Here is a 21,867-nt window from a genome sequence, read left to right on the forward strand (position 1 = left end):
CTGGAGGACTTCAGACCATGTCTTGCAGTTCTGCTGCCCTTTGCAGCTGTTGTCAGGTGTATCCTTCTGTCTAACGTACTTGCAGTACCCTATTGCAGCTGTAGCCCTAAAAATACCCAAGTGCAAGTGTTTTTCATAACTCGCCTGTCTACATGAAAAGATCCACTTTGGACAGTTTTCCTTGTCCTAGAGCACAGCTAAACGAACCAGGTCAGTTGCACGTTCGTTTGTACTTATAAAGTAGTAACGATGCTTTTCTGTAGTTAAAAATTAGGCAGAATTCATTTGGGGAAGGAGAGGTGATTTCATAATTCTGTTAATTTGTCCAGCCTTGAGTGATCCTGCATGGTGCTTACTTTACCCTTCAACGCTGGTGCCAGTAGACTGAGTTACACTGGGAGAAACGGGAAAGAAACAGACAGACGTGTGTTCGCAACTCGGTGAAAACAAACTCGTCATTGCTAAGACCGGGATGGCAGGTGCTCCAACCGAATGTATGAAATAGTCTGCGCGTCTGATTAGCCCTTTCCTGTGCGGCGAGATAACCCCAATAGCACCTGCCGCCTTTGCACTACTGGGTTTTTCAGCTCTGACTCTCAACGAGGGCTCCGCGCACGAACGGCGAAGAGCAGAGCGGGGCCACCCCAGCCGGGCCCCAGCGCGGCCGGGCAGGGCGCATGCGCCGTGAGGGCGGAAGTGCCCGTGTCCTTCCGGGCCGGGGACCGGCGGCGGCGGGAAGGCTGAGCCCGGGCCGGGCCGGGCCGAGCCGGGACCGCCGCTATGGACAGGTGAGGGGCGGCGGGAAGGCTGAGCCCAGGCCGGGCTGGGGCCGCCGCTATGGACAGGTGAGGGGCGGCGGGAAGGCTGAGCCCAGGCCGGGCTGGGGCCGCCGCTATGGACAGGTGAGGGGCGGCGGGAAGGCTGAGCCCGGGCCGCTCCTGCCGTGAGACGCGTCCCGGCGGCGGGGAGCGGGGGCGCACAGTGCGGGCTGCGAAACGCAGCGGGCCTGCAGCGGCTTCTGAGCCTACCGCAGGCTTTTTGTCACCTTTAAGTCTGGCTGTTGCTTCTTGAATGTATCTTTGGATTAACCGGGAGCTGTGAGTTGTTCGGGGGTCGCGTTCTTTGGCAGGCCTGCTGAGGCGGAGCCGAGCTGCCTCCACAGCCCACCGGGAGCGGGTCCTCTGCTCCGAGTAACGGGGAATGGGCATTTTCCTTTGGGCAGGACACGTGAACTTTCCCAGTCAGTGGTGATTGCGTTATCCGAAGGAAAAAATCGTGTAGTGAAATCATGCTATTCTTTCAATTTAATTTTTCAGTTCAAAATTGAATTTCCTACTGTTGCATCTTTTATTAGTCTTTTTTATTTCCTTTTTAATAGTAAAATGTTAGTCATGATGTAGGAGAAACAGAGTCTGGCTTTTTACCAAAGCTCGTTTCCCTAAGCTAATAAGCAGTGCTGGATTTCTGCAGAGGAAGCTGGACATAAGTAGTAAGATTGGAGATGACTTAACGCTTTAAGTTTCCTGGTTGTGGAATTACTTTGACATGACAGTAAGATCTTGGATCACTGGCTTGTTTTCTGTCTGTGTTCTTGCTTTGTAGAAATGGTTTTGAAGACATGCCATCCCCGCATGATCCAGAGATGGTCAGACCTGGACGGAAGCAAGGCTCTCAGAAAAGAGTTTCTAGTATCCTTTCTCTGTAAAAAACTTTTGTCTTTAACTGCTGTGCTCACCAGGTATGTATATTTTTAATACTGCTTTGATTTTCCTGGGTGTATGAACTCAGGTGGTTGTCCACCCAGAGAACTATGTGAGCCATAGCTGACTCAATTTCTGAGCTTCTGGAAAAGAAAAATAAGTTTTCTTCATTATATCTTAATTTTATGGTTTTGTGCTTATTTGCAGGTATTGTAGTATCAGAGTATCTTATCCACTGTATCCATCCACTGTAATAGCAAGAGTAATGCACAGACATAGATTTAAATTTCCATTTAAATTTTCTCCCGTTTTTTTACAATACGAAACCCCCCCTTTCCATGTAGTTTGACAGCTAAGATAATGTTATTTTTATGGTTGTAATAACAAAGGAATCCGGTAAATTTGCTTGTTCTTCTGGAGTTTGCATCTGAAATAAAGCTACTGAGATATTTGCCCTGATTATATTGTGCCTAAGAATCAAGGTGTTTCTGAAAGTTAACAACACAAGCTACTGAAACTTTTATACAACTATTTCTTGGTAAATCATACCTAGAGCACTGTACCTGGTTGCTGACAGGAAGAAGAAAAGTAGAGCAACAGAGCACCTGGAACAAAGAGAAGGGGGACAATTTAAAAAATGCATTCAGACTCCCATTCTTGTTATGATGATGTAGCATGAAGCAGCTCCTCGTGGGGCAGAAGGATTCTCTCTTTGATCTGAGCTGCTATGAGGAGTCCCAGACCTCTTGTGTTTATATTTCTGAACTTCACTTTGTGGTGTTCCATTTAACCATCTAGCTTTTAATGTTCTAATGAAACATTTTATGAAACTTTCTGTTTTACTCTGAAAGTCAAGGTGTGTTATTTTCATAACATTTGAGTTATAACAAAATATTTTTCCTTTCCAAGTAGTCAAAATCATTTAGAATAGATCCAAAAGTGTGTTTAGGAGAATGTTTCTTAACTTGTTTATTAATCAGTTCTTACATCTCTGGATGACACTATTGGAAACATGACACCCAAAAGCAATTTTCTTTCCCGAACTCCTAACTCATTACTTCACCAGCCGGGTAAGACTGCTTGCTTGTTTGCTTATTATTTAGTTAAAGGATTTATGTGCTTGTACTTAATAATTAATGGCAATCCATAGGAAGGAAATGGATGTGCTGTAATCCAGTGAAGGCCCACAAAGTTGATTAGTGGGTGAAGTATCTGACATATGAGAAGAGAGTGAAAAGAGCTGGGATTGTTTATCCTGGGAAAGAGGTTGGGGGATCTTGTAAATATGTATAAATATTTGATGGGAGGGAGTAAAAAAACCCAAGTTTTTCTTGGTGCCCTGAAAAGTCAAAATGCAATAGACAAAACAGCATATACAAGGAATTCTGTTTAAACATTAAAAAACACCCCCTTTTTTACTCTAATGGTGGTTGAATGCTAGACCTGATTGCCCAGATAGTCTATGGAGTCTCTGTCCTTGGAGATACATAAAGCTGGACAAGGTCCTGAGCAATCTTTTCCGGTTGATACACCTTTGAGCTGCCTTTTGCTTTAAGGGTTGGAGACCAGTTTCCAAGAAAGAATGAGTGGATAGGTACTGTTCTTTATGCTTGTGTGCTTGCAATGCACTCTAGTAACTGGAGATATTTGCCTATATATGCCTATTTGGTGCATATATACAACCTGCTTTCAGGCTTCTATCTGCACTTCATGAGTACTTCAGTCTCTGTTAAAATTTTCTTTTGGGATTTCTGGATAGAGCAAAGTAGTTTTAAATACTTTTCAGAAAAGCCTCTTTCTCTTTCAGGTGCTGCATTACATCGCAGCTCCATAAAGCCGTCAGATATGTCTGCCATCCTGGGAACAGGAGGGAAATCTCCTCTCATTTTACCAACTTCTGGACTTTTTGGCAATCTATCAATGGTAAGATAGTTAGAGCATCTCCTTCTCTTTTGTTCCTGTGAAACATAAACTATAAGTTTAGTGTTTCTGTGTTGTTTACTCCAAAGACAAACTGTGAATGGTACAAGCATGCTAGTACTGCTATCTCTATCTACTGCTGGTGTTATTTATTACTGTGTTGTTCTTTGAGATGATGCAATAAGGAAAATAGAGGTTTACAAGGACTTTCCAAATACACCATGTGTGTTAAGCTAGTCCTCATAATGTAAAAAAATCATAACAAAAATCCCAACTATGCTTATTTACTAATTCTTCAAAGATAAATGTTTTATGTTAGCCAGTTAAAACTGGGATTTTTGTTATTTTAGCATTTTCCAGTATTAGGCTTCACTGGAGTACTGAAGTTTAGACTTCAAAGAACAAGCTCTTCTGATGACTTTTTAGATGACATTGATTGTCTTCTACTGCAATGTCTTTGGTAAAACACTGATTGGAAAAGTTATCAGTAGGGAACTCTGAAGTTCATATCATATCATATCTCCATTTATTTTTAAATTAACTCGAAGTTAAGGTGTTTCTTTTCTATCTACATTTCAATTCATTCTCCTTTTTAGTTATTTCTGTAGTTTGATAGGGGCCATTTGTTTCTTCATAAATTATCAGCTTCTAGGGCCCAGTTGATCAATGTGTATACAAAACTCTTAGCACTGGTAGCTTTTTAAGGCATAGTTGCACCTTATCTAAAGGCAGTTCTTTCACTATTAGTTTTTTCGGATTCTCTGTTTATATACCATTCATATAAACGGAAAAAGGTGTAACAAGGCTTGTAATATCTGAGATTACAATTTATTTTCTTTGTGTTTTTGTTGTGGCTTTAGTTGGATGAAAGTAGCTGGACAATGGCACTCTCGCCTCAGCAGACAGGAATGTTTGTAAATGCAGACATGTCCAATATGACAGAAGATGTCACTATGAGTGCCGTGTTGCTGCGTGAGGATGATCCTGGAGAAGCTGGTGAGACAATTTGAAGTTTTACTAATAATTGATCAGTTCTGATTTGTGGGGTGTATATATATATATATGTCCTTTTAAAAACTTTTCTGTATTCTTTTGCTGGTATTTCTTAGTCAAAAGCAGTCTAGTTTTAAAAGTTCAGAAAATTATGCTGTTCCAGTTTATTAGAGTTTTGTGAGTTTGTGCTTTCTGTGGAGCCTGTTCTGATGGAACAAATGTGATGCTCTAGTGATATGGGAAGGAAAATGGATTCATTTTGTGGAGATACACAAATGAGTTTGCTGTTGAAATTCTTGCAGGTGGCCTATTTACAACAGAAGTTTTATAACTGACATAGCTCATAGCTTTTGTATATCTTACTATCTTAGCTGATAAATGCTTCTGACTTTGTGAGATAGTTCATACCATCATTGTACTCGTTTAAATTTGCAAAGATGAGATCTTGTCATGAGAAGGGTGTTTTCATGGTCCAATGGGAGCTCTTTTACCAAGTTATGCCTCACTAATTTGGCTGTTTCTTCTTATATCTGTCCTAGCTACTATGAGCATGTACTCAGACTTTCTGCATTCCTTTCTGAAGCATACATCAACTACCATTTTTGATCTTGTGGATGAGTATGAAAATATTTGTAACAGTCAGGTAAGTGGTTACTTGTTTTTTTTATTTACTTTGTTTTACATTCCCTTTCCAAAGCAGTGTTGCTGTGAAGTCACAGTGCTTAACATATATACTTTAAATCTTCCAGCTTATGAGTCACTGAACACTAGCATTGAGTAGCATCTCACTTTCCTCAAACACTGCTTTGGCACAGGAATACCCATGGTGTAGCTTGCTGAATATTAAAATTGTCATCTGGCTGCTGTTCCACTGAAAGTGTCAAGTGGCAATAAACATTAGCAGATGTATAAATGTTTTTATTAATGAGATGGATTAAAATGTACTTATTTCTCTCATATATAAGTAAATTAAATAATTATATTATTTTATAAAGGAAATCATCATTTGAAGAGATGGTAATTAAACTCGTGTGTTGGAAATATTCAGGATAATAAAAATACTGCTGTAATGGCTTAGGGAAAAAAATACACTGATGGGCAATATTAACTCCGTATAAAATTATTTTCCTCAGGTGAATATATTAGGGAAAATAGTTTATCGGGCAACTCCTGGACAGCAGAAGTTTTCCAGAACTGCCAGTGTCTTGTGGCTTCTCAAGCAGGAGATGGTAACTTGGAGACTGCTGTCCTCACTTTATAGGTAATTCCTTTGAAAAGCACACTACTACATTTTTGTACTGAGATTACTTTCTTGGATAAATTTTTTATGAGTTAATAAATAGGGAGTCAAGCGATTAAGTACCTAATAATAAGCTGTTTATAGAAGTAAGTTCTGATATATACATCTATTCATTATTTATTTACGAAAATGGAAGTTGTAAATAGGAATGTTCTTACTACCTTTGCAACTTCTTGTATTTTTTAAGAACATTTCTGTAAAGTTTTTTTAAGTATTTATACTTAGGCATTTTGCTAAATTTTCTCAGCTTTTGTTTTAATCTTTAATGCTTTGCACTATTATTTCTAGAGACAGAATACAGTCTGCGCTGGAAGATGAAACTGCATTTGATATCCCTGTAAGCATGGACTCTTTTGGCTTTTTAAAGTTATATAAGAAGCTAAATAAGCAAAGTATAGGCTAAATGCTTGTATTTTACTTACAATCTCAAAGTGGCAGTCACTCAAAATTCCAATGTGAAAAATGAGACTGATTTTCATCAAGACAAGTATTAAATTATTTCATCTATTGTGAAGAGTAAATATAATTATTCAGCTCTAAAGAGAGAATGTTAGTTAAAATTATTGTGAACTAGTCTTTGTTTTGTTTCCTTAAATATCCTGAGTTGAGAGGGCTGCACAAGGATCATTGAGTCCTCCTCCTGCTCTGTATAATACATCCCTAAATTCACTAGAAATAACTATTTATTTATTTATTTTTAAAAGCTGCATTAGTAGCTGTGACGTTCCCATAGGTCAGAGATAATTTTGCTTTGCTTAAAAGAAGAACATGTGGTCTCAAACTGTGGCCTTAGCAGTCCTGATTCCAATTTATCTCAAGAGAAATCCAGATATTCTAGCATTCCTGTTACAGCTGTAGTCGTCTATGTCAATGCAGTTCTTCCAGTCTTTGTTGCCAGAATATGCTTAGGAAAACAAAGCAATAAGTGACTCTGCCTTTGTAAAATTTATGATTGCAGATTTTTCTTCTCAGCCATAAAATAGCTTCATCTACAATTCCCACTGCTAAGCTGACAGTGTTAAACACCGATGTGCCAAAAATACCCAGTTTCCTCCTACCTGTGTTTTCTCCTCCTACCTGTGCATCTTGTATTCTCTTTTTATTGGAAGTCTAATGAAAGCTAAATTGATGCAGGGGATCAGTTAGAAGAATCAGGGTTCTGGGGTTGGTTTTCTGTTTGTTTGTTTTTCACACTTTTTACTGTTAAATGTGTGTATGACCTTGAAAAATGTTATTTTTTTAATTTAAAGTAACAAATGAGATTTAAGATAATATGCAGGCAGTCAAGGAATCAATGACTCTACTGTGTGGAATCTTCCTGTGTTCATATATTTGTGAATTATGTTCTAAGTCTCATTTCTACAGTTATTAGTGTAACTGGATGTAAAAGATCGAATAAAACAATATATAAGGCATGTATTTTTTAAGAAGAGGGCGGGGGAAGATAGCATACTGAACTTGTAGCAAATTCCTGAATGAGTATGTGTTTGATTTGGTATTTGTGGTTTTGTGGAAGCTTTCTTTTCCATTAAGTAATAATCAGCTTTTTCTTAAATAGGCTTTAACTGCTAGTGAAAAAACAACTGTAGACAACTTGTTTCAGAAAGATTCACTTGTTCGACAAAGTCAGGTATGATGGAAAGTTTTTAATGTGAGAATGAAAATAGATTAAATGTTTATAAGACTAATGCTCTATGCACTCTTTGGGGTTGTTTCTAATACTTCTTTTTTAATAGTCCCTCAAATGTGTATTAATTGTATGCATAAAAATTATGCTCCTGACTTGCTGAAGAGGAGAAAGGTTTTTCAGGCTATTTTGCAGAGGATGAAAGGCTGAGAGCTGTTCCCGTTTGCAGCATCTGTTACTGTTGATGAGGACTGATAAGCTGTTAAGTAGCAATGTGTCAAACTGCAGTATCCAGTGAGAGAGATCAAGTGCCAGCCACCTTCATATTGGATACTTAAAGTAAAAGTGGAATAGTCTGCTGGATCTGTCGGCCTTTTGGTTTCCACTTAGATAACAAGTGGATCCAGAGATGAGAGGAAGGCAGTAAAAGTATTACTGTTACATGTTTGTTTTAAAAATGCAATTTAATTTTATTCCAGCTGGTGGTGGATTGGCTGGAGAGCATTGCTAAGGATGAAATTGGAGACTTCTCTGATAATATTGAGTTTTATGCCAAAACAGTATATTGGTGAGTTCAGACTTTCTTAGATTATATGCTTTTCCATCAAGTGTAAGTTTCACAGTCACAGAATCACTCTTGAAAAGAAGTGGTCTTTTTAGGTTGTTCTCTTCATTCACTTCTTTTCTTTAAATTCATACATGTAAAAATTTAGATTTCTTACCCATCCACTGAAGTAAATCTCAGAAGTCATTTAGTGCCTTTGGGGAAGCAAAGATGAAAGGAAAAACGATCAAACCATTTTAATTTCATCTTTGACTGGCTTTAGTTTTTACCCAAGTTCTTATCGTTTTGTGTCATTGGCCCTTCACCAGAAGCTGTTATTGTCACCTGTATTATCACTGAGGGTTTTATGGTAGAATGGACAAAAGACTACCTTTCATGCTAGATGCCTAGAATAAACCTGCTTTTAATGGCTGGTGAATACAGGCTTTTGGAATTATGTGTTTATTCTCAGTTAAATTTCTGTCCTAGACTGACTTTATAGTGAATACTAATGGCAAAATTTGCTTATGCAGAAATCAGTTAATAAACATGAATCATTGAAATAACAGATGCTTTTGAAAGAAATCAAATACATGTGCATTAATATATTAATATTGTACTTGTTGTGAAATGTTAAATTTTCACAATGCTAGCAGAGTCCAGTGATATATCAACCAAACCAAGTGTCTGTTCTGTAAACATACTCCATGTAACAAAATATACCTTTCAATATTTGTCTTACTAAAAGATGCTTGCTAAAAAAGCATTTTTCTATAAAACATTCCACTACTTTCAGGGATAACACACTACACGCCCTGAAGCAGCGACAGTCAAGTACATACGTGGGAAGTTCTCGTCCTCTGGTAACAGAGTTGGTAAGTATTATATAAAAATAAGGCTTGGCTTCAGAATGGGCTAGAGAGTATATATGCTATCTTCACAGATTCCCACCAATTCTTAGATAGTTGTACTATCTAAAAGTAGTTGTAGTATCTAAAATTGCTACAGAAATTATTTTCGGGATCACTGTGGACTTGTGTTTTCTTTCAGCAATCACTTCCATACTCCCACCCCCCTCACAAGTATTTGTGATCTATTTGGTGAAGTAATGGCTTTCTTATGATTTTTTATGTCTGAAACAAACTCAGGTTCCTAACCAGAAAAGCTTATAAAACTTTTTGGGAGCCCTTGCAGATAAGGGAATGCTGTCTTTATGCAGTAACAAGTACAGAGAAACCAAGTCCTAATGCAATACTTTGAGAGCTCTATAATAAAAGCTAATAGGAGAGAAGTCAAGGAAAGAAAGGACTGTCCATTAGAACGAGGTGATGAACTGCCTCTGTGACAGCAAAGCAGCCACAGAAGATTGATTCAACTGAGGAGTGATCTGAGGTATTGATTGGCCTTAGAAAATCTCTTTGGATTAAATAGAAGCAAGTGCAGCTGTTGTGGAAAACCTTCTCAGATAGAAGGTGGAGGAGGAGAAACGGTCTGATAGGCAGATACACAGAAGGGCAAAGGATGTTTGAAGGTGAGAAGAGCTGGAAGATAAGAAATTTGGGGCAAGTAACAAGGCAGTGGAGTAAATTGCATTAATCCTTCTGATAGGAACAGTGACAGGAGAGGAATAGAAGAAATCAGGGGAAAAACAGAAGTATCATGCTCAATACTGTAAGAGTTGTACTGATTGTTGTGCTAACATGAAAAAATAACTCCAAATGGTAAAACAGGGCAGGACATTATTGGAAGAGACATATAAGTATTGTGTTGACAAGTGATGCCATTTTCCTTGCAGGATCCAGATGCTCCTATTCGACAGAAACTGCCTCTTGATGATTTGGACCAAGAAGATGATGCAAGGTTATTGAAGTATCTCTTCACTCTCATCAGAGCAGGAATGACAGATGAGGTAGTGTTAAGTTTTAATTAAGTAAACATAAATACCTTACTGTTAAAGCCAATGTGTACTAAAATGTCTGTTTAAATTTGGCTTGTAGTGATTCAGTTTTCAATTTGTTGTCAATACTGACTGCCAAATTAGCATTTTAATCAAACTTGCTTTTAGTGAAGTAATTTTGCGTGTAGAATAGATGTTACAGAAAAAATGTAGGTTTGAGTGTTTGGGTTGTTTGACGATATTTTTTCACTGTTGTGTTTTGATACTAAATACTGCCAAGACAAACACACAGAATGCTTTAAAGAACTTCCTAATTGTGTCTCTAATCATCAGTGGATTATCAGACATGTATACATAATGACCTTTGAGTAATGGGGAGGAAAGGGGATTTGAGATTCTGGTGCCAAAGACCTTAACTGAGGACTGTGGTTACTTGCTCATATTCTGTTCCAATATGGTGCACATCTATTAATTTTCTGTTGATGGTATTGGAACATGAGTATATTGCTGCTGGACAAGGTGAGTAGGAATTTGCAGCTTCAGTTGGGGTTGGGAAGGCTAAGTGAGCTGGGAAAGTAGGTGACTGCATGAAGACAATGATTAAACATCTAAGCAAAAGGGCTGTGCTTTACACTAAACTTACCAGAATGACACATAACAGCTGTTCAGCTAACAAAGAAGAGGCTGTAGCACATTTCTTACATTGCTGTAAATACTGACTGAAAAACTGAACATTTCTATGAAAAAAATGATGACATTTACTTTGAAATCTTTCAGTTGTTTTGAGTTTAAGATCTTCTGTGCTTATTTTTCACATCGTAAAATCTCTACACAAACTATTTTAATGATATTCATATTTTTAAAGAAGAAGCTGGAGGTTTTCCTGCCTTGAAGTGTGTTGCTGAGAAAGTGCATTGTTTTTCAGGCACAGCGCTTATGCAAACGATGTGGTCAGGCCTGGAGAGCTGCAACTTTGGAAGGATGGAAATTGTATCATGATCCTAACATAAATGGAGGTATCTGCTCCAAACTGCATTTGAGACAGATATAAAAATACTAAGATCTCCTAGTATCTGTTTGTGGCAAAGAGAAATAGCTCTTTCTTTTCACCTGATGAGCCTTTTTTGGTGTCTGGAATATTTTACCATGTCTGTTGAGCATGTAAAAACTAACATGAAATTATTTTAGTTGAAGGTAAGTTCACTGAACCCATCTACACATGCTAAAGCCATTTTCTTTCTTTAAGTCAGATGTAATCATTAGAAAATAGATGTCTCAGAGTTCTGTACTGATCTTCACCTCCATGTAATACTTGGGTTTGTATTTTCTTAACATCTGGCTTATACTGCCTAGCATACATTTTGTTGCTTACAGCCTCAAATTGGACTATATACCCAGCTTCAGAAATGTGTAGTAGGACTAGAGTTCAGCAAATGTAAATGCAGGAGAATGAGATGTTTTTAAAATATTTGAAAATTGTAAAATACCTTTCTCCTTGATTCCTTGCACATTCTTCCCCATTATAACACAGTACCTTGCTTTTCTTTGTGTTCAGTACATTGCTGAATTTAGCAAGGAATTTAAGAATGAGTCTAAATATTGTTTATAGCTGGGTGTGGAAGGCTTAATGCTTTCTTTCTTTTCATATCCTGCTAGCCTGTTGCCTTTATCTGCATGCCACACCACTGTCCTAGCTTTTTTTTGAGTCTGCCTACCTTAACTGTTGTTACACAGGTATAAATGCCCATGCAGATGCATGCAAAATAGCAATACTGAAGCAGTGACATTTTTAAGAAGTTTTGATTAAAATAAAAATTATTTTTTCCCCTTAACTTAGTTTTTTTTCCAAATGTAGACATTGTAGATATGTTACAATCAAAAGCATTATTTTTTAAAAGCTAGATAGCAGCCAAGATTTCAAATTACTGTAACTTACAGATGCAAATTCACCAAACTAGCCAGAAAAGCCACCTTGCTGTCCAGTCAAAAGCATCAAAATGCTTTAGGAAGAGTTCTAAAGGGGTTGAAATTGGGCTATGAAAAGAAAATAGACTTCACCGTTTTTTAGATGTTACTGGAATCTCTCTTTTTAATAACACTTTCTCTCTTTTTCCTTTCCCACTCTTTTTATTTTTTTTAAATTATTCTTTGCATGTAGGAAAAGAGCTGGAGCCCGTTGAAGGCAATCCATACAGGTGCATTTGGAAAATAACTTGCTGGCGCATGGCTGAAGAAGTAAGACAATGCTGCTTTTCTTTTTATTAATTCATAAATTTGAACTTTTCTGAAAATGGGATTTTAAGTAAAAATACCCACTCTGTGTTTGCTGCTTAGAGGATCCGCAATTAATGCTTCTAAGAGGACTTCTGAAATACCATATTTATGTATTGCAAGAAATCTACATAATCAGCACCACTTTTTCAGGAAACGTCTGCCTTTTTATTCTGGTTGAAAGTAAAACCACTGACACTGACTTTCATCTTGACTTAATTGAATGGGAAAGAGAAAACACTGTTTTCTTTCCAGGTCAATGTCAATTTTTCAGTTAAGTTACAAGGGGATGCTAGTGAAGGAAAAGTCACTTGCTATTCTTATTTTGGCTCTTTGTGTGATTTTCCTGTGATTTTCCAACTGTACTTGGAACCTGTTAGATGGAACATTTTGCAATGGATTAATCTCTAATAAAATGTAAAGTGACTAGAAAACTTAAATGCTTTGTAATTTAAAGTTTGGATGTTTTTACTGTTCATTTTAGGAGCAGTTTAATAGATATGAAAGAGCAATCTATGCAGCCCTAAGTGGAAACCTCAAACAGGTATGTCAAGACCCCTAGTTAAGCAATGTTTGGTAGCTGTTCATTTCCTTTCTCATATGTGACAATGATATCATCAGAAATACTTAGTTACCGGTTTCTGTACTTTTAAAGGTCTAGTTAACAGGACAACAATAAACATGGCTATTAGCAGATATGCTCTTTGTAGTACTGACATGTCTTAGTTAAATATATGATGGACTTTTCAGTCAAGGAAAGGCTGCTGTTTAAGGTGGTTACTGCACTGCTTTGGTGCCTGAAAATCTAAATTATAGTTGCTCTATTTGGGTTCTGATGTTTCTTCATCTCTTAGTAATTTTTACTCTGTGTTTTTAATATGTAGCTTCTTCCAGTTTGTGATACCTGGGAAGATACTGTTTGGGCATACTTCAGGGTCATGGTGGACACTCTAGTTGAGCAGGAAATACGAACCTCAGTAGTAACTGCAGAGGAGATGGAAGAGCTCCCTCGAGATTATTTAGAAACAAAGTAAGTTTCAAGTCAAATTATGTTGCTGCTACACTCAACAGAGCATCAGGTATGGAATCTGTGTGGAATAGTCAAGGTAACAGTATTTATCTTTTCTCTCTTGCTTTGAAGCTGGACTTCAGAAAAAGTTTTTGAAGAACTTCAGGCAACAGATAAAAGGGTACGTAATAATTGCAGTGTTTCTCCTTACTGCTTATCATTTTTAATTATTCACTAGGTCCTACTTTTTACTGCAGTGTTTAATGAAATACTCAAATATGCACAATGACTAATTTGTTTCATATTTTCTATCCCCAAAAATGTGTGATTTCCCAATTCAAATGGATTTTTCTTCATGCTACTACCTCTTAACAGTGAAAGTGATACAGGTGTTGTGCCCTGCCCTGTATCTGCCAAACTAGCTGGGTGTGCTAAAGAAACAGATGACTGTCCAATGTTGTCAGACCTACGAAGCAGACAGAGTAAATGAACTATTCAACGCTTCAATAAAATGTTCAAAATTGATTACATTCGATTTTCTTCATAGGAGGTTTGTGTGCATATTTCAGAATAGGCCCTTCAAAATTTAAAAGCTTATTTGCTTTTTGACTATGATTCTTTGTTACTTTTAGCACCCAAAATACTCAATTCATGTAAGATGGGGACAAAGAGGTTAATTTTGCAGTGATTAAATTGAAACTACACTTACTTTTATTTGATGGAATGGACACATAGCATTTATCATATTGCTAAAACAAAGACATGCAGTCAGCTACAGATACATCCAGCTGTATTTGCCATTGCAACATAGTGTAAAACTCACCATAAAGCAAATTTACAGATGTGTTTGGATTGCATTTCATGCATTAGTGCATTGATTCCTCTGGGGACAGGGTGGAATTTCTTCCTGAAGTAATTTTCACAGGCCTTTTCTTTAAGGATTTATACACATTGTTGCTTAGTCTGTGATTTTTGTAAATCTTATCTGTAGCATCATTGTTTATTCTCCTTCTCATAGGAGGAGAGTGATAAGCCCTTAGTGTTGGATATCTTCCATGAAAGTGTTAACTGGACAGATCTGTATTCCAGCTCTTCCTTTCAGTTTGTCAGTGTTCTTGTAATTTGATGTGGAGACAGCAAGTGCCTTTTCTTTTGCTCTTTATGAAGAATATCCTTTGAAATAGGATAGCTTTTTCCCCCTGAGGAACCTTTGCTTTATTTATAAGTTTGTTTTCCTCATACATTATGCTAGAGGATTTATTCAAAGTTTGAATTTTCTTTTTTTGTCTCCAGAGGATTATAGAGGAGAATCAAGAGCATTATCATGTGATTCAGAAATTCATTATACTTGGAGATGTGGATGGTAAGCATTTTTCTAAGTGATTTTTTTTATTGTCAACTGACTACATTATTTTGAGGGACCTTTCCAGAAACTTCTGTATGAATGGATTTTTAGAAGCACACAGTAGGCAAGCTCTGCATTAAAGCTATGCTCTAATCAAGAACTGTAGGCTCAGTTTGACCTAAAAGGTAGTTTTCAAAGAAGTAATGAAATCATGTACATGTGTCGGGATATATGCCAGGCTATAGCTATAGCATCTTCTCAGAAATGGTGGAATACATACAGTGCATTTTTAAGCCAAACAGCTACATCGTTCCAGAATTGTTGCTATCCTGTTTTGTTGGACTTCTGGGACTAATTTACATTTGTTGAATAAATGCCAAATTTTGAAATATTTCTTAGGTGGATTTTTCTTTTTCTCTGTGGTATGGCTAATGCAGACATTTCCTTGGTGGTTATAGGTTTGATGGAAGAAGTCAGCAGGTGGCTTTCCAAAGACAGGAGTGTGCTCCCAGGACACCTCCTTCGTTTCATGACACATCTTATTCTGTTTTTCCGCACTTTGGGTATGCAGACTAAGGTCAGTTCACTTGGACTTGATTTGCTGTCATAGCAGTAGCCAGTCTTTGAAGTAGAAATGCTTGTGTGCAAATACACAGACAACACAGAGTGATGGTAAATTGCTACCAGGCTGAGGAGGAGCTGCATGCTTAAATAGTGTGTTTGTTGATCTTGGAAACTAAAGGAGAAAAAAGCATCATCCTCCCTCCATTCTGAGCTTAAAAATTGGGTTTTGAGGATGGTGGATTTTACTCAGAAGCCCTTTGTTGAGAAGGTCCTGAATCAAACTTCAGTGTTATGCTTATTCATAGCAGCCAAGATGTCTTAAATATAACCTGTTCTTATAGACAATTGCTGAAACTGCACCTATTGCTCCTGTAAGCTCACAAATGCTTTTGCTTGAGGTGATTAGTACTAGCTGAAACTTTCTTATTATCTCCAAGTATAAAGTAAGTATAGGTTACTACTTACCTGGCCTATTTATGCTAAATATGCAAATGTGTCACATAGCTGTAATTACTTATTTCTGACAATATCACAAGTAGTTTGGGGCTCTCCTTTTCTACTGTTTTTAAAACTAGAAAAATTATTCAGTTGCTGAAAAAAAATCCTTGGAACACTAAATCTTTGAATCAGAAGACATGCTTTTTTAATCATGTTCCAGGAGAAAGACTTCTTCCAGTTGAGCCTGTTTGTGTAGATTACTGAAGCAGTAATAGGCAAATAACCTTGTGTCTGTTTTAATAGTGATAGCCTGTCAAGTATATTTTATTTTATTTTCCACATTATGTGATTTTAAATCGAATTTATATTTGTTTGCAATAAGGAGGAAGTTTCTGTTGAAGTCCTAAAGACCTACATTCAGGTAAGCTTTCAGAAATATTGTTTGTTTTCTCTAATGTAATTTAGATGTAAAGGAGGAAGAAAAGCAGACTTAAGGTTACAGGATGATAAGAGCTATCATGCAGCAAATGCTCTTTTCTCAAGAGATTCATGGAAGCTTGCCTAACACGCAAAGTCTCTGTCAGCAGTTCTTAAAGAAGAGACTGTTTTATTGATCCTTGTTTAGAAGCTGAGTGGAATTTTCCTGTATCAGAATAAATCAATCAGAAATTTGTTACACGTTTTTGGGTTTACCCTGTACATGTTTTTACTTAAGTGTAAGTACACTGAGGAATATAGTATGCATATCTGTTATATGTATTTATATATTAGTTGATATCTTGTATATATTTGCTTCTTATATCTTTGCTTCTCATTCTGTACATTTTCTTGGTACTGTGCAGCGGTTGGTGTCTGAGAAGCACACAGATTTAATAGCATTTTATGTCAGCCACTTGCCCCCAGAGCTGGCTGTGGCTCAGTACGCTTTATTTCTTGAAGATGTCACTGAGAGTGATCAACGTCACCACTGCCTTGAATTAGCAAAAGAAGCAGGTGAGAGACCCTGATAGTCCAATAATCATTTTATATCCTGGGTTATTTTGTCTTTCAGTAGTTTTTGCTCCAAAACCTAGCTATGAATATGACACTCTTTCTTTCTCCTGTCTCGCTGTTTTTCAGTTAAATAAAATTAATTTGCTGATCACTTCTTCAAGTAGATGTATAAGTGTGTCTTCATTAACCTAGAATTGTTTAAACTAACTGTTACTGATTCTGGGTTATGTCCAAACACACCAGGAAGTAAATGCCAGCTGCCTGTCTCAAATATATGTTCTGAAGCTTGATCATATTATTTCAGAGAACTAATTATAAAAATACATACCTCTTTAGGGGTTTAGGAAGGTTATAAGTATCTTAATTTTTTTGTCTTATTTATAATGCTTTTTCTTAGCCGTGGTGGGTTGCTTGCATTAATTGTAAACTTCCTTCCAGGCCTGTACATGAAAATAGAAGGGATGACAGTGAAGCAGCACATTGTCCATTGCTTGACAATGCCTCTGTGCCACTCAGAATACACAAAGAAGCAGATTTCCTGCAGATTTCAGTATCTTAACTTCTCTTCAGTCATTTTTCAATCATTTTCTTTAAACTCAGCTAAGGTTTCAAAAACAAAACATCCTGCTTAAGCATCTGTAAAAGAACTATTCTGAGCTTTTCCTGGTACATTCCTGTCAAATCATTGTCTTGCTGTCAGAATTGTAGGAGTCAGTGATCTTAGCAGATATATCTATATACTGTTTTCAGCACAGACTGAAAAACTTACTAGTTGTCTTATTCTGATGTTTGATATTCTCTGCTACATCAAATTTCATTCTTGTAAAATATCTGCAATAAATTACATAGCGCAATAAATTACATAGCACAAAATCTTATAATTTATCTGACAATGTGTGTGTGAGCAGACTGGTAAGAATTACCAGTAGTAAGGAATAAGATCAACAGTTGGAGTCTGAAATTCAATTTGTGTCAAGTTTGAATTCATGATCGTTCTTACATAGTTCTTTTAACTCAGGTCTGGACGTTGCAACCATAACAAAAACTGTTGTTGAAAACATCCGCAAGAAGGATGCTGGGGAGTTCAGCCACCATGACCACGTGCTAGACACGGGCACAACAGAGGTGAGTGCTTTGCAGAGCAGAGAGTCCAGTTTTTTGAACGTGTATGAGCCACATTTTTCTTTCAACAATGGTGAAACTTGCCTTGAAAAAGCCTATGAGGGAGATGTGCTTTTCATGTGACCAAGTGAGGATATTGCACAAATCTGTAACTCTCTTTCTACTTCTCTTTGCTCTTTGGGTGTGTGCTTATCAGCAGCCTTACCTATATACAAACATTAAGTGAAGATAAGGCCCTTGAAATGGCTGCAGCACCCTATGTTGTAGCTGGGAGCAGGATGTTGTTGTAGCCTCTACAGTTTATGAGGATTAATACTTTGGGTCTCAGACGTACCTTTTAAGATGCTGAAGTGGCATTTCTAGCTGCAGCAGACACTGCTTTTGCTGACAGTTTTCTCGTCACTGCTATTGAGTGTTGGTTGGATCCAACTCAGTGCTTTAGGAACGGCAAGGTAACGTTAATAGGCTCTCTTCAAAGTACTGATCATTTTCAAATTTGTGGTAATGTTTTTGCTATTCATTACAAAGTTTAAGCTCCCTAAGACAAAAAGGTAGTTTATCCAGTTTATTTCAACAAGAGTTGGAAAACTGTGGTTGCAGGCTGATGGCACCCCTGAAGATTATAGCAAGAGCTCCATAAAACATGTTGGTACAGTGTATCTGTATTAAAATTGGAGGAAAAAGCATCATAATCTGTAGAAAATGTTGAGATATGATGCTCTGAATATCTTGGGAACACTTAGCAATTTTTTTTATTATTCCAGATGGCAGAGGTTTTCTAAGCTTTTGAATAAAGCAATCTTTGCTACTATGTTGTAATCCTTTCCGAACTTGTGTATTTCCTTGACTAAATCTAATGTGTGTTACATCAGCTGTGTGCTTGAAATGGTGGTGAATCTCTGTGTTGGTTTTTACAGGCGGATCAGCTGAAAATAGATGTAATTGACTGGCTCGTATTCGATCCTGCACAGAGGGCAGAAGCACTTAAGCAAAGCAATGCAATCATGAGGAAGTTCTTGGGTACTAAGCTTCACAAATATTGTAGACTTATTTTTAAATGTTGGTTTTGTTCTCATTGGCTCTTGGCACTACATTTGATATAACTTTGGATCTAGTCTATTAAAAGGCATGAGTTTGCCAGCTTAAGAAGATAAGGTATGGAAATTGCAAAGCTCTCATACCCAGTTCACATTCTCATAGCATCCAAGAAACATGAGGCTGCAAAAGATGTGTTTGTGAAGATTCCCCAAGACTCTATAGCAGAAATATATAACCAGTGGGAAGAACAGGGAATGGATACTCCACTTCCAGCTGAAGATGACAATGCTATCCGGGAACATTTATGTATTCGTGCATATTTGGTGAGTTTCAAATATGCAGTATTCCAAGTTATTGTTTAGAAATATTGGTGGCTTTGCCTTGGTGGTGGAGTTTTAGCTTTGTCCATTTGATTTAACTTCTGATTCTTTGATGCATTAGACCTGTGCATGTAATGACATTCTGGTTATTAGATGAGTCAAAAATACCCAAACACTGTTTCCAATGCAATCCAGGAAGCCCATGAAACCTTTAATGAATGGTTCAAACACATGAACTCAGCTCCACAGAAGCCTTCTTTGTTACCACAAGCAAGTTTCACTGAAAAAGTGGCCCATGAACATAAAGAAAAGAAGTATGAGGTAGGTGGAAGTGCTCCTTAATTGCTGTAAACTTTTATGTTCTTGCTTTAGCAGCAGTCTAGTTTAATGAAACAGAGTAGAAGACTGCTATTTCATATTATTTAAGGACTCTATTATAAATTATGTTAAGAGAGTATGAGACAGTAGAACAATAAGGCCAATGCACAATAAATTCTGTTTTTTTAATGACTCAGCTTTACATAAAATACTGTAATGTAGTAGTAATATTGTCATGTAATATTACCATGTGTTGATTGTCAGTGTTATTAGTAAATGTGAGCACTTGAATTTGCTATTAACTCTATCACCTTTTGTTTTCTTGCTTTGTCTGATGTTGTTTTTGCAGGTCTGGCCAGTAAAAATATACTGTATTCAGTTAATATAAACATTTATTTTATAAGCATGGCAGAATAGGTTGTTTAAAATTATCTTCCTCTAGTGGCTTTGCTTCTGAACAACCTATCTGACTCTTTGGACAGGGCATTAAGCAAGGATGTAAATAGCTGTTGGCAGCAGGCTTTTAAGTTTTAGCCACTGACTGAAGATTCTGATTTGAATTGGAGCTGCACTGCCTGTTGCAGTCTGTTTTAAAATAGCCTTGGAAATTATCCTGTTCTGCAGTAGTTTATTTTTTGTTTCTTTGCCAGATGGATTATGGCATTTGGAAAGGCCTCTTGGATGCTCTTACAGCTGATGTTAAGGAGAAAATGTACAATGTGTTGCTGTTTGTTGATGGAGGATGGATGGTTGATGTCAGAGAGGTAAAATGAATTTTTATGTCATGGCACAGACCACAAAGCACAGATCATGTGTAGTTGTACCTTTGTGACATTTAGTTTCATGGGTTCCTGTTTAATTGGCTCTGGCCTTGCTGTGAGCATTTAGAGCTTGCTCCCCTTGGGTACCATACAGATCCTATCTGACAGTCCACTCCAGGCTGCTTAGGCCAGTTTTCTGCCTCTGACAGTACTAACTGCGTGGTTATGCTGAGTTGCCTGTTAAAGGTAGATTTTCCTAACTCTACTATTTTGTTTTGCTCTGGTAAGGATGCCGAGGATGACCCTGAGCGAACACACCAGATGATCCTGCTGCGAAAGCTGTGTCTGCCCATGATGTGCTTTTTGCTGCACACGGTGCTGCACAGCACGGGGCAGCACCAGGAGTGCCTGCGCCTCGCTGACATGGTCGCCTCGGAGCGCCACAAGCTGTACACGGTGAGCTAGGCAGGGCTGCAGGCAGCCTGGCTTACATTAAAAGCTCTGTGGGCTGGCTGTGGAAAAAGCTTCTATATAGAGAGGAAGAGACCATATGTTCCTGAACATCATAAGTTTCTTTATTGCTTCCCATTCGCTACAGTTGTAAAAGGTTTCCTTGCGTTATGACTTAAGGAAAATCAAAGAGCTAACTTTGAAACATTGAGGATAATGACTGGTGTTCTGACAACCAGTTTATTTATTTCCGTTACGTTTCAAACACTATATAAGCAGGTTTTGGTTTAGAGGGTTTGGTTTAGCCTTTACCATCTTTGCCTCCAAAAGCCTAAGAAACAACCCCAAAATGAGACAGAGCTATCTTGAGCCTACCTACAGGTTTTGGATGCTGCTACTAACCTCCTGTGTCTTACTAAGTGTCCTTCTGAAATGCCTGATGATCACACTATCTTAAATAGAAATAAATAATCAAATAGAAAAATAGTAACTTAATTAACCACCACTTACTTTTTTGTATCAGTACTGTTCATTGCAAATAAATACAGCTTTATGATGTTTGTTTTTTTATTATTTATTCTTAGGTATTTTCAAAAGAAGAACTCCGAAAGCTTCTGCAGAAGCTGAGGGAATCTTCTCTGATACTTCTGGACCAGGATCTTGATCCTTTGGGATATGAAATTCAGTCATAAGTTTTCATGTAGATACTTGCAAAAACTTCGGAGCATGGACATTCTGGTTATTAACAAAACAAACAAAAGATACCAACAGCATCATTACTTGGACAAAGTGTTCCCTTTTTGCGGGGTAAAAAACCTCAACCTTCAGATTTCAATTTAAACTTGAAAAAGTATGACCAACTTCAGAGATGTTATTTGTTATACAACCTTTTTCATTTTTTTCCTAATAAAAGTGCTTGAAAAAGAGAAAATATTTGTTCATTCTAATCTAAAATGTCACTATGTGAATTTGGTGATTGTATGAACCTCCTTAATCTATTTGCTACCTGCCAAAAAGAGCTGCCGATAGACTGGAAACATTACTTGGCAGTAAAATGTGCATGGACACGGGGAAGAAGGGTGAGACTGCCGGAAGGTGTATGGAGAAAGTAGGGGAGAAGAAAACAGACACACTGAAGGAAAGCCAAAAAGCAAAAGTGAGGGGTTACTTCCAGCACTTCAGAAGAGAAGGCAGCCTTGCTCCATGGCTTGTGCTGTTCTCCTGTACATGAAAGAGTTGCTAAAATGTGGATGAAAT

General features: G+C 37.5%; 1 protein-coding gene across 2 annotated transcripts; it reads left to right on the forward strand.

Moving 5' to 3' along the window:
* Nucleotides 1-692: 692 nt before the first annotated feature.
* On the forward strand, nucleotides 693-21,541 carry NUP107 (nucleoporin 107). 2 transcript variants are annotated; one of them, XM_014879873.2, is made up of 28 exons: nucleotides 693-788; nucleotides 1,603-1,688; nucleotides 2,681-2,770; nucleotides 3,508-3,623; nucleotides 4,481-4,616; nucleotides 5,153-5,256; nucleotides 5,747-5,874; nucleotides 6,202-6,250; nucleotides 7,472-7,543; nucleotides 8,020-8,108; nucleotides 8,881-8,959; nucleotides 9,880-9,993; nucleotides 10,907-10,997; nucleotides 12,140-12,216; nucleotides 12,737-12,796; nucleotides 13,137-13,282; nucleotides 13,394-13,442; nucleotides 14,555-14,624; nucleotides 15,065-15,183; nucleotides 15,991-16,029; nucleotides 16,451-16,601; nucleotides 17,620-17,726; nucleotides 18,641-18,743; nucleotides 18,924-19,084; nucleotides 19,277-19,402; nucleotides 20,050-20,163; nucleotides 20,449-20,616; nucleotides 21,195-21,541. In XM_014879873.2, the coding sequence occupies exons 1-28, from the start codon at nucleotides 781-783 to the stop codon at nucleotides 21,300-21,302; spliced, it is 2,760 nt and encodes a 919-aa protein (XP_014735359.1). In that variant the 5' UTR covers nucleotides 693-780; the 3' UTR covers nucleotides 21,303-21,541. The 2 variants fall into 2 exon arrangements, with proteins under 2 accessions (XP_014735359.1, XP_088021059.1); XM_088164933.1 differs by lacking the exon at nucleotides 693-788 and adding an exon at nucleotides 798-902.
* Nucleotides 21,542-21,867: the final 326 nt, after the last annotated feature.

The sequence above is a fragment of the Sturnus vulgaris genome, chromosome 5, assembly GCF_052056855.1.
Source record: "Sturnus vulgaris isolate bStuVul1 chromosome 5, bStuVul1.hap1, whole genome shotgun sequence".
Taxonomy (NCBI): domain Eukaryota; kingdom Metazoa; phylum Chordata; class Aves; order Passeriformes; family Sturnidae; genus Sturnus; species Sturnus vulgaris.